The following is a 12,978-nucleotide window of genomic DNA, read 5'->3' on the forward strand; positions in this document are numbered from 1 at the left end:
TTAAAAACACTTAAAACATATATTTTTTTAACCTTGATATTCACAGAAATATTTTTTTCCACTCAAGTACACTTTTTAAATATATTGGCTAATTCTTACTTTGAGAAACTTTCAGTTTCTAGAAAATAATGTGTTTAATGACATTACCATTTCCACTGTTGCCCCGTCATTTGTATATCTAAAAAACCTTTCTACGATCTTTAATCTAAAATAAAATGAATAAGACAATCAAAAGAGAAAAAAAGGGAGAATTTGAACCGAGGCATTAGAGCCAAAGCACCACTTTGAAATAGGACCATTAAGTCAAACACACTTTGTTGTGAGAAAAGCCTATCAGTGCAAAACTTTGAGATCTAAAGTAAGTAGAAGTGTGAGAGGAGCTCCTCTGCAGGCGTGTGAGGCTGGATAGTGTTGAAGGTTGACGAAAAGTCTCTGAACAGGATTACAAAGCTCTTTAATCTCTGTAAATGCTGACACGATTGGTGAAGTAATGTAAATGCTGCATCTTTATTACCTCAGTAGATCTAATGTATTATCAACTTAGGTCTGATTATAATAAGAATCTAATGTCTTTCTGTATCTATCCTATTACATATCCTCCGATTGTCTTAATTTTAAAGTTCTCTAATTGCTCACTTCTTTGTTTGGCATTTTCTCAGTTTCACCTAGAGTCTGTGGTCATCCGTTGAGACCACCCCAGGGCTAGCTGGAGCCTGCAGAGCATTTGCCTTCCTCTGAAACTTGACTGTTGTGGGGCGGAGTCCGCCGGGTTGTGCACTTTTGAGATTAAACAGGAATACTTTTGGGATCACTTTGTTTCAGATTTCAATCCCCTCGCTCCTGTCGGAGTCAGAGCGGTTCCCTCTCTGGTGAGAGCCATGTAATCCCCCGTCCAGCCTGTGGCTTGTTGTCCCCTGACTGTACCTCTGTTTCACCACCAACTCTCTCTCTCTCTCTCTTTCTCTCTCTCTCTCTCCTGCCTAAACAGAACAATGCAGACCAAGTGGCCTTCCAAGTAGGCGGCGGCCTGTCGGCTCTGGAACAAATTCTGCAGGTCGTCACTGCTGCTTCCACACCCACTGCAGTTCCTCGTATTCCTCTCAAGTGAGTACTGTTACCAAATTGTATACTTGATAGTATATGATGATATACTATGAATACGTGGTCAGGTATTTTCCTGTGATTTTAATACACAACTCAAAACAAAAAAACTACAATTGCTTCCTTTAGTTTATTATCATGACTTAATCAAGTTTCTGTTTCAAGCCAGCAGGGTGAGCTCTCTCTCTTTAGCTTCTGATTGGAGCGGTTTGACTTCTGAAACTCTGACCAGTTGTTGTTCAGATCAATCGTGACATTAGCCATGAGTGGGAGTGATCTCGTTGACTAGGTGTAGGTCTAAATTTAGTTTTCATTGTCAGGATTGGAACAGGTGTGGAGTGATTTTTCCGCACTGACAGATATTCCCTGTGATCCTGCGTTTATGAACGATCTATGATGAACAGCACCTGCGTGACCACCCCACTGAAAATACATATATAATATCTTCTCTTTTAATAGATGTCAATCCATAATGTAAAAAAAGTAAACTAAATACTCTATGAATAGTAAATAATATCAAAGAAAGAGAAATGGATTATGTTATTTATGACTGGCAGTACACCTTATTCACTGACAAAAATATAAACACATTTCTACTTTTCTCTTTGGCCATGTATAAATATACTGGATGCTTATTGTGTGGGGATAAATATTAGTGTCGAAAGAATAAAAATAGTGTTAGTACATTTGAATTTTTGCATGTGTGATTGTGTTTATACAACTTAAAGGACAGGACCACTACTGTTTAGTGTGCTGAAGGGGTCCCATGCATCCTGGAAAACCTGGAAAACAGTTGACCAATTTTCCAGTTATTGAAAACACATGGAAAATGAGAGAGAAAGCAAAACGTCCACCTGGAAACTCTTGTTTTATCCTGGTAAATGATTTCAAATCTATCCTACTTTCCTTTACCTAAGAATGAACTATAGGCTGTCTGACAGAGCTCCCATAAACAGATAACATCGCCATCTGAGAGTTATTCAGGATCATATTAACGTTCAAGTGGTAGTTTATGGATAAGCGTATTTTGAATAGGCTGCTCTCAGTTATGTTGTGGAAACGCTGTGAGCACACCCCCATGTCACATCACATGGTAGCACATGCAGGTTGGATGACATTACATAATGTTGCTTTCTGCCCAACTTGTTTTAAACGGTTGAATAATATTAAATTGGGTTGCACGTTTGGTTCAGTTGCTAAAGTTGACAACCTAATTTCTAAGCATGTACGTGATGATTTCATAGATAATAGTGCTGCAACGATTAATGGATTAGTTGTCCATTGTTAAATGAATCACCTATTATTGATTAATTGGTTTGAGTAATTTGTTAAGAAAAAAAGTCAAAATTCTCTGATTCCAGCTTCTTAAATGTAAATATTTTCTGGTTTCTTTACTCCTCTATGACAGTAAACTGATTATCTTTGAGTTGTGGACAAAACCAAAAAAATATTTGGACGTCATCTTGGGCTTTGGGAAACATTGATCAACATTTTTCATTATTCTCTGACATTTTATAGAACAAACAACTAATCCATTAATCAAAAAAATAATCAACAGATGAATTGACAATGAAAATAATTGTTAGTTGCCGCCCTAATAAATAAGTTCTAGCCATAGACTGCACGTCTTTTAAATCAGACTTACACAGAGAAGAACATATTAGTATACGTTGCGATGGAAATGATCAGTAGAAAAGAGTGGCCTCAACCAGCTGTTACAGTCCTTCTTCCCAATGACTTCACTTTGACTGCATCCTTTCTCTGACCCCACTGACAACACACTTCTTTATTTCCTCTTCCTTTGTGATTGTTTTTGCAAAGTGAGTGAGCTAATCTCAACTAACCTACTCTATCATTGTTTACAATTGCTTCATCTCAATAAATATCCTCAAAATGTATGAATGAGTAACAGCGCTGCCCGTCTAGAAATGGAGAGCATTTCCATTTCCGTAATCAATTTGTGTTCATTCTTTTCTCTGGAAACACAAAAAGCACACGTGTCCCATCTATCATTTAGAGTGCAGAGTATTTTTGAGTTGTGGGTCTGGCGTTTGCATGGCCTGCCAGTAGATAACCTCAGAGAGGCTGCCGTACTCACTAGTGGGACTCTGTAATGGACTCGAATGGCCTTGCACTCCCATTCATTAGCATTTACTGGTCTCTGAATCTCTGCTAATGGACAAATGCTTCTTATATTTATAAGGCTTTTAAAGGGCATCACATGTATATTGATTTTTTTTTTGTACTCTCTCTTCCTCAATCATTGTAATCTGAGGGAATTTCAAGCAGACTTCTGAATTGGAAGAAATGCTATTATCTTAAATGGAAAGACTGTCTTCTTGGACAAAGCGTTTGTTTGCTGAGTTTGTTTGCACATCCCGTGCATGACGTGTCGCCGTGTTAGCTTAAGTGCACACAATACCTCCTCTGCTTTTAAGACATCTTCTTGACATGCCGTGGTGAAGGAGCAGGAGGTAGATTAAGGCCTTGTGTTTCTCTCCTCTGCATACAGCCCAATCTGTGGAGTGAGTTATGAATTATTATAAAAGAATGGTCTTGAATTATGTTTTTTCTTTCATAACTAAACCTTTCCAACATGGCTTAACTGGTTTCTCTGCAGAGGAGTTTTACACGAGCACAGGGCTGGGCGATATGACCAAACTCTTCTATCCCGATGTATAGGTCATTTCATATCTAAATAACGATATATATCACAATGTAGCATGTTGTCTGGTTATTCAATAAATAAATAGTCTATATGAAATAACCACATGGTAAAGCCTCTGACTGGGCAATATGACGATATATATCGTCAAAACAATATAAATATGTCTTTCATTTATATATTTTTATATCAATTCTATCGCAATATAGACTAGGCTTATATTTATTTATTTTTTCTCTATAATTTCACTTAAAACTGTTAAGTTCACTTTGCTCTCAAGTTCTTAAAATGAGAAAATACTCATTTGTCAAGTATTTATTTCACACAGGCGTATACAAAAAATAGCCTTTACCATGTCGTTGTTTCATATAGACATTTATTTATTGAATTACCACAAAACATGCTATATGGTGATATATATCATTATCGAGATATGAAATGACCTATATCGTGATACAAGCTCTTGGCCATATTGCCCGGCCCTAGTAAAGCCTAGTTTTGCATACTCCTGTCTGAATTAAATACTTGAAAAGTACAGTATTTTTTCATTTGATTAAGAACATTAGTGCAAATTGAACATAAGATTTTATAAAGAAAATTATTGAGAAAAAATGAATAAACATGTCCAATTATACACTGACTATGTTTACATGCATGCATTCTGTGGAATTTGAGTTAATATATGCTAATTTTTATCAAATTAGATGACATAATTGTGTATCACGGTATCTCGATTTATGATTCCATTGAAAGACGATAAATAAATTATCATATTGAATGATTATATATTATATTATTTCCCAGCCCCACACGAGCATGAGATTATCCGCAGTCACACTACAGTATATCCAAGGCCTTATAGGTTATTTCAGTAGCTTGTGTAGAATTGATACCTCAGTTCACCGGCTTGCCTGTCACTTAGTCCTGTGCTGCTAACACTGCTGCTGGACCCTTGAGAGCTTTGCCAGCTGAGAGCCGAAAACTGAACCAGAGATAAGCTCCTGATCCAGCACCAAGGAGACATTCATCATGACCACATATATTGTATACAATATGTTCTGTAGTGTAGATTTTAAACAGCTCGTAGAATGTACCATAATAAATCAATGTAGTTATTACAGTACAGTTGTAGGTAGGGCTGCAAATAACGGTTATTTTCATTTTTGAGTAATATGTTGATTATTTTCATGTTCCCCAAAGCCCAAGATGACGTCCTCGAATGTCTCGTTTTGTCCAAAACTCAAAGATATTCAGTTTACTGTCATAGAGGAGTAAAGAAACCAGAACATATTCACATTTAAGAAGCTGGAATCAGAGAATTTCAAAAAAAATGTTCTCTTCAAAAATGACTCGAACCGATTAATCGATTATCAAAATAGTTGCCGATTAATTTAATAGTTAATTTCAATAGTTGGCAACTAATTGATTAATCGTTGACGGTCTAGTTGTAGGCTACAACAATGTATGTAAATAAAAGGTTGTTTATTTTATGAATCCGTTTGAATAGTCGGAATTTCATTCAAACAAATCTCACCTTTTGTTCTGTTTTGTAAACTGTGTAAGGTGCCGGAGAGGTCACACTTTAACCTTGTGATGCACATCGGTCAGCTCAGTGTAGTCGAGAGCTGGTGACGAGATGCAACACAAGGACGCAGCCCGACTGTCTACTTATCACTATCCGTCATCTGGATGGCTGTGTGGCCTAATGGGCTGCTATGCAGACGCTCGCCCCAGAGTGCGCTACATTATCTGTTTACAGTGATGCTGGCGTATTGATCACCTCCTCCTACCAGATAAGCTGAGTGATTTACAAAAAAGGCAGCTGCGGAGATGCTCCTGCCGTATCTCTCCCCGGGGAGGCTGATTCCATATTGTTACCATTACATTAATGAGCTAATTCCTCTGCGAGGCTCCCCTAATGTCCTGGTGTAACCCTGTGGTCACTGGAACGTCTACATCAGGGTTTATGCAGCCACTGTCATTAGCTTCAGCTGGAGAGATGATATCTCACAAAACACACAATGACAAATGAAGCATGAAGTTTTTTGTGAACAACACTAATTTGACTTCACATTAGTTTTGTTAGTTAATTTGATTTTCATTAAGTTAATTATTTTTCTCAATAATTCAAATTTATGGGATTTAATATGATTAAATCACTCGTTGCCATTGTTAAACATATTTATATCTGCATTTTAATATTATTAAGTAGGGCTGCAACGAGCAATTAATCTGCAGATTACTTTTACAAGTAATAGATTTATCCATAAAATATCAGAAAATAGTGAAAAATGCCCATCGCATGTCAGAGCCCAAGATAACGTCTTCAAATTACTTGTTTTATCCAATTAACAGAATCCAATTCAAACCAAAAGATATTAAATTTACTACCATTGAAGTCTAAGAAAATCAGTAAATATTCCAATTTGAGACATTTTTGGTATAATTAATTTTCTGTCAATTGACTTAATCGACTAATTATTTCAGCTCTATTATTAAAGGGACTTAAATATAAAACAATACTTTAGATTGAGATCCATCAGTATATAAGGGCTGCAACTAACAATTATTTTCATTGTTGATTAATCGATTAGTTGTTTGGTCTATAAAATGGTGATAAATGTCAATCAATGTTTTCCTAAAGCCCGAGATGACGTCCTCAAATGTCTTGTTTTGTCCACAACTCAAAGGAGTAAAGAAACCAGAAAATATTCACATTTAAGAAGCTGGAATCAGAGAATTGACAAAAAATAAAAGACTCAAACTCACTATGAGTAAAATCAATTATCAAAATAGTTGGCGATTAATGTAATAGTTGACAACTAATCAAATCAATTGTTGCAGCTCTAGTATATATATGAAGTACCCATAATACCCATCATATGTACCAGTATTTGTACCAGTAACTTACACAGTATCTAATCACTATAATGCAGTTGAAGCTGTTTGGTCCTAGACTGTTTAACTAGTGAGGACCAAATAAATAAAGTGGCCAACTCTTGTTTGTGTTTCAGTAGTTATGATAGCTGCATAATACCAGTTAAACCCAAAACCAGTGTCAAAGATGACTAGAATCTTTTTGATGTCTTCCAATAGGGGTCACTGAAGAGGAGAGAGGAACAAAGACGTATGAAGGCTACTGTTTGTGAATGGTCTCAGCACTGGGATCTATCTGCCTGTACACAACCTATGATTTTAAAAACCAAACAACAAAGAGAACAGAGCCACTCATCATGATAATTTGCTGAGCAAAAATCTATTTCAACAGTTTGTATTCTAATGTTTTGATCGTACTGTACGTTGTTTTTTAAAAAAGAAAAGCAGAGCTATGGCGGTAACTTGAACAGGTGATCTCCAGAGAAGGCTTTAAGAGTCCTTGGACGTTGCGTGTTAACCCAATTTGTATTTCCACCACTGTCTCACATGACCTGGAGTATCCTGTGAAATCAGACCCGCTACCTGTGGTTTTATTTCAGGATGTTTTCCACCATTTGCGAGAGAGTGTGTGAGTGTGTATGTGTGCAGGCACTCATGCTCCCTTGCGGGATGCTGTGTGACGGCTCATCAGATTTCTCCCCCTTCATACCTGGCCAGTGTGGCACGACAGCCAGAGTAGATGTCTTGGAAGCACTCAGGGTATCGGGGAGATCAACAGCAGAATCAAATTAAATGTCATTTAGATAGCAGTGAATGAAGGGATTGTTTGACAGCACAAGGAAATGGATTTGCCTCCTCACCTTTTATTTTGGCTTAGGATTCTTTTTCCTCCCCTGAACACAAATTTACCCTGTTTAAGAGGCAGGGACTCCACCTGATCTGGAAGTTGGTCAGATTTCTGCAGCGTCGCTCCAGTCAGGCTCGACTGGGCACATAGGAAACGCACAGAGAGGGTGAGAAATGTGAGACTCAGGTTGAGGAGCACAGATCTCAGAGGTTGATAAGTCAAGGCAGTGACAAAAAGCATAAAGAGCCTTTTACATGCTTGTCTATCCTGTTGTCAGCTGAATTGGGAGTTGGCCATTTATTATAATAAATGGCTTCATGTTGAAAGATGGACAAAAACCATAACCGTATATCTCTCTGCTCTCTGCTAGGAAAACCTGGGTTTTTACTTCTGATTTATGCTGGAGAGTTGAGTCACATCGTGGACAAATCCTGACCTTCAGGAATAGTTTCTTCTTCTTCGTCTTTTTTTTCTAGCCTGTACCTAAAATGAAGTGATATTAGTGAATATTAGTTTAAATTCAGAGGTCAGTTGCACAATCAATCCCCCCTCCTCCCAAGCCTCCACCTTATCATGCGTAGGGTTGTTGGCCACCCAGGCAGAGCCCCCAGAGGGCTGCAGGGGGGGCGAGACAGGATCAGATTTGCTCCATCCCACTACCTCTTGGCCTCGTTTCTCTATGGATCTGAATAGCTTTGCAGGTAAAATGGTATTCCCCCTGGCTGTGTGTGAGGTTAAGCTGTTTAGTGTAGATGAGCAGATTACATTGCTCATTATTTGCATCTCACTTTCTTTCTCAAATCCAACCTCAACACTTCAAAGCAGAATTGCTCTAATAGTGATAATGCACTGGATGGATGGATGGATGGATGGTGGCTGTGGTCATCTTGGGAACATGTGAAGCACAATCTCTCAGTGTAACGAGAACCCCGTAGTGGTGTAGGTGGAGGAATGCGGCCTGCCTCAGATAGACTGGCACACATCAGTCCCCACAAAGTTTTTTGTGCAACATGAGACAGGGCGGTGTGGCACTTTACCAAATTGTTCCTTAAAATCTTTGACTGGAGCTGTCATTGAGGGGTATTGAGATGAGTGAGAATCCCACAGAGGGCGGACTATCAGGTGTCGTGCTCATCAAGCTCAATTAGGTGGGAGGAAACCAAAGACAGATCACTGTGATGGTTCATTGTACAAGCTGGTGTTAGGGCATAACTCAAACATGCCTTTGACAGCCTCCTCATTTGTTCGGAGACGACCAAAGACAAGCCTGATTAGCTGTGTTACAAAGCAATTGCATGCTCATTACATGAGCAGTTGAGTGAGTCGATTGTAAAGCCAGAGGGCCCGATCTGTCTTGACAGAAGTCAAGTGATTTAATTAGAATATACTCGTCAGGTTGCAGAGAGAAAATACAGACATGCCTTGAATTGAAATGTTCAAAACCCTAATATCACTGCTGTGTAGTATTACTTTCCTATTTGTCCTGTTTTGTCATGAAATCAAACTTTTTTCTTAAAAGCTGAAGTTTTACAGTACCCTGTTTTAGGGCTGCAACTAACGATTATTATTATGAAAAATGTCAATCAGTGTTTCCCAAAGCTCAAGATGACGTCCTCAAATGTCTTGTTCTTGTCCACAACTCAAAGATATTCAGTTTACTGTCATAGAGGAGTAAAGAAACCAGAACATATTCACATTTAAGAAGCTGGAATCAGAGAATTGACTTTTTTTTCTTAAGAAATTACTCAAACCGATTAATCGATTAAAAAAAGTAGTTGGTGATTCATTCAATGGTTGACAACTAATTGATTACTTGTCGCAGCTCTATCCTGTTTATACTCTTAAGTAGGATGTGACAAGGGGAACAGTCTCAGAAATCATTGCACCATATGCCGAACATGGACAAACTGCATTTGAAGAGTTTATTCAAAAGTTGTTGGACATAGATAGAGCGACCATTAAATGTGGCTTAACATTACAAAACTACCAAAACAAAATTGATGACCGAACCGAATTAACACACCTGTCACATAATTTCATTGTAAGTTTGGCAAAGTTAGTGTTTATCGCAAAGCCATGTGGAAACTGCCTGTATCAAAAATATCGAGTATCACGATATTATGTTTTGTGATTATGTATTGATTCTCAAAAAGGCTGTATTGATTCTTAATTAATAGTTTAAATGCAAAGATTAACTCAGTCAATACTTTATTTGATTTGCAAAGAGATGCTCCCTCTCATTGTATGTGCCTTCTCAAAGTAGTGCTATGATGTTGGATGTTACAGGGACTGTGATAAATGCAAATGCAGATCAAATTGTTCTGACTTCAGAAAAAAGTTACTTTCTTTATTCAGATTTTATGCATAAGGTGATGTGTTTATACTATGACAGTTTAAAGAAAGTGCATATATCGCCTTGATTACAGTATCGCTATATATCACAATATATTGAATCTAACCCCTCTAATGCCAGATTCTTGACAATACACAGCCCTGTCTAAGATAGGAGAAAAGTTTGCACTTTTTTAGATAAGAAAATAATTTTTTGAGCATTTATAGAGTCAGAAGGAGTGCGTCGCCTCTCCAGTCCGCTGATCTAAAACTTCTCTAAATCTTTACGAGAAGTTCAGAGTTCAAGGGAGATTACTGCCTTCTTCATTTCTTCTTGAAGGAACGATTGAATATCCCATTATACGGACTTGCATGGCAGCATTCCAGGGAGGATTGACGCTGTTATAAAAGAAAATGGTGACACTACTGCTGCTGTTTCCCAGGTATACTTTACGAACAACAAACATTTGTCAGGAAGAGAGCACCAAATCTCAGTTGTCATGGATGTAACCTGACTGCTGCCATTGACCAAGATGAACTTTATCTGGCCGTTCTGAAACAGCTCTTTGACAGTAATCAAGTCAGTCCTGCGTAGTCATTTTATCTCCGATAGGTCATATGATATCCCTACTATTGTGCACTACTTTACTCAACAAGCACATGATCTTAAATACCAGGACAGTGACTTAAAGCACCTAACTAAGTAACTCCTGTCCTTTGGAGGAATGTACATGTCAGCTACCACAGCTTGAATTTCATAAGCTGCGTGAAGCATATAATTATACGACAGTATTTGAGAACGTCGTTTTTGGTATCTGCATAGAAGCTGATCGTTGTCCCATGTTCACTGGAGAATCAGAGTCCTGCACACAGCGTAGTTTGGTCGGGATCTCGTGTTACTTCACCTCTTGCTCCACACACACTGCTCAATCAGTGCACTTAACCATTATGGCTTCACTTTTTCCAACGACTTTATGCTTTCAATAAAAATTACTGTCAATATAGCTGCCATGTAGGACATTAACAATTTGCAAGAGCTCTGTTATTGTTTTCAGGTGGACGGAAGTGAGCTTTGATGTCAGATTTGGACACCATCCGATCACTCAAAACATAGTGCTTCTCACATTAACGCCGCATTCCTCGTCTGACAGCTTTACTCTGCAATGTCAATAATGATACAGCGAAGCGACTGATCCGCCCACGAGCGAATGCAGAGCAAAGAATAGAGGAAGTTATTGACAGACTTGGGGTCTGCCTCAGCCTAATCTATTTTCCTTTCCTATGCCAGCGTGGTTTGACCGAAAACGCGCAGCAGATGTGAAGGTTTCGGTAGATATCAAAATGTTTACCAGTTGAAATAAACATGGCCTACTTTAGGCACTGGAGAGGCAGATTCCTTTCTTCCAGCGAGCAGATAGGACACGCCATCCCGCCAATGGCTAAAATATACAGTTGTCAGAAAATATTAACTGATGAAACGGGGGCGAGGGGGAGTAGTAGTCACAGCAGAACGATTGGTCAGTTATCTGAAGCATTAATCTTCTCTGCGGCTTGTTTTGGAGCAGACATAATACAGAGGCATGTTTGGCTGCCTCGGCCCTGGCGGCTGCGAGGAGCTGCTGAGAGGAGTAGTTTTATCTCTCCGGCGGAAACGCTGCACCATCTCAGCCAAGATGGGACTGAGATTGCACTCCGCTCCTCTGAAGGTGGCTGTAGTGAGGGGAGTCTCCGCATAAGTAGCTGATATGAGTGTTTTATTCCTCAAATCGGCTTCCTTTGCTCGTGCTGTCGGTGAGATATGCTTCTGACTAGTGAAGACAAACTGCACCCTTAAGGAACCACAAATACAGGAGAGTGTGTTTGGTTTCCTGATGACTGCAGATAGTCTTGTCAGTGCCCAGGGCGAGACATTTACATCCCAGTAGTAGTGTTTCTTTAACGGATTGCATTGCAAGGGGGAGTAGCAGCCTTGCCTTGAGGTGTTTTTTTTTTTTCTTACCTTGTGATCAATAACTATTTGTCATCTCTCTGTTTCAGATCCCTCTGTGCTGCTGTAAATACCTACTACCTGGCATGTTCCTGCTGCTCCCTCAACTGCTCCTATGTGCTGTTCAGCAACAAGATAGCGCTCCTCATGGACCTGCTGCTGCATCAGCTCACAGTAAGTTTACGCATCCCAGCACATGACCCGAGACTGGGCAATATATCAAAACTATATCGATATCGTGATGTAAGACTAGATATCGTCTTAGATTTTGGATATCGTAATACGACATAAGTGTTGTCTTTTCCTGGTTTTAAAGGCTGCAATACAGTAAAGTGATTTAATTTTCTGAACTTACCAGACTGTTCTAGCTGTCTTATTCATTATATCCACATTACTGATGATTATTTATCACAAACCTCACCAAAAGTCAACCCAACAATATTGTCGCAATAACGATATTGAGGTATTTGGTCAAACATAACGTGATATTTGATTTTCTCCATCTCGCCCAGCCCTAACCAAGACCCCTAATTTGCCATCACAAACAAAATGTTTCACAAAAGATGCAATGAGACTCAGTATTTGAGTAATTAGTTTGTGCCAACATCATTATTTCAATTTGTATAAAGTGCAGTAAATGTAAAGGAGATGCTGAATATGTTTAGATATAAGGTATTCAAGGCGTGATCAATTGTTTCTAACGTAGCCACCCATACTAAGGGTGGGGTAAAAAATCGATACAGCATAGTATCGCAATATTGTATCGATACACAGACGTCAAGTATAATCTTTTATTATATAAACTATTAACCTCTTAACAATCCGACGGCCTGATGACGGGCCCGGCCGCTATTCTGTCTTTAAGAAGTTGTAGTGGGCTCAGTCTTAGAGTTAGAGAGAAGATACTGTATCATATGAAACTAGAAAGCCTATGGAATCCATTGGTACCAATTATGTCATGTTAGTTGGGAAGAACACTAAATAACGCTCCAAAGTTATGCTAAATTTCGGTGAGGAAAAACTGGCATGGCCATTTTCAAAGGGGGCCCTCGACCTCTAACCTCTGAGATATGTGAATGAAAACTCTGAGATGAACAGAGTTTAAACTGTATCTTATTAGATAAAACAGAAGTTCACAAACTGCATCATTTGCAGTTGAAAAAAGATAAT

General features: G+C 38.7%; 1 protein-coding gene across 3 annotated transcripts in view; it reads left to right on the top strand.

The window, feature by feature from the left end:
- Positions 1–12,978, top strand: part of scaper (S-phase cyclin A-associated protein in the ER) — a 75,532-nt gene that overhangs the window by 44,582 nt on the left and 17,972 nt on the right. For all 3 annotated transcript variants that reach the window (XM_037767036.1, XM_037767033.1, XM_037767034.1), the window contains 2 exons: positions 989–1,104; positions 11,859–11,982. In XM_037767036.1, coding sequence (XP_037622964.1) covers positions 989–1,104; positions 11,859–11,982 — 240 coding nt within the window. The remainder of the gene's footprint in view (positions 1–988; positions 1,105–11,858; positions 11,983–12,978) is intronic.

Source organism: Sebastes umbrosus, chromosome 4, assembly GCF_015220745.1.
Source record: "Sebastes umbrosus isolate fSebUmb1 chromosome 4, fSebUmb1.pri, whole genome shotgun sequence".
NCBI lineage: Eukaryota > Metazoa > Chordata > Actinopteri > Perciformes > Sebastidae > Sebastes > Sebastes umbrosus.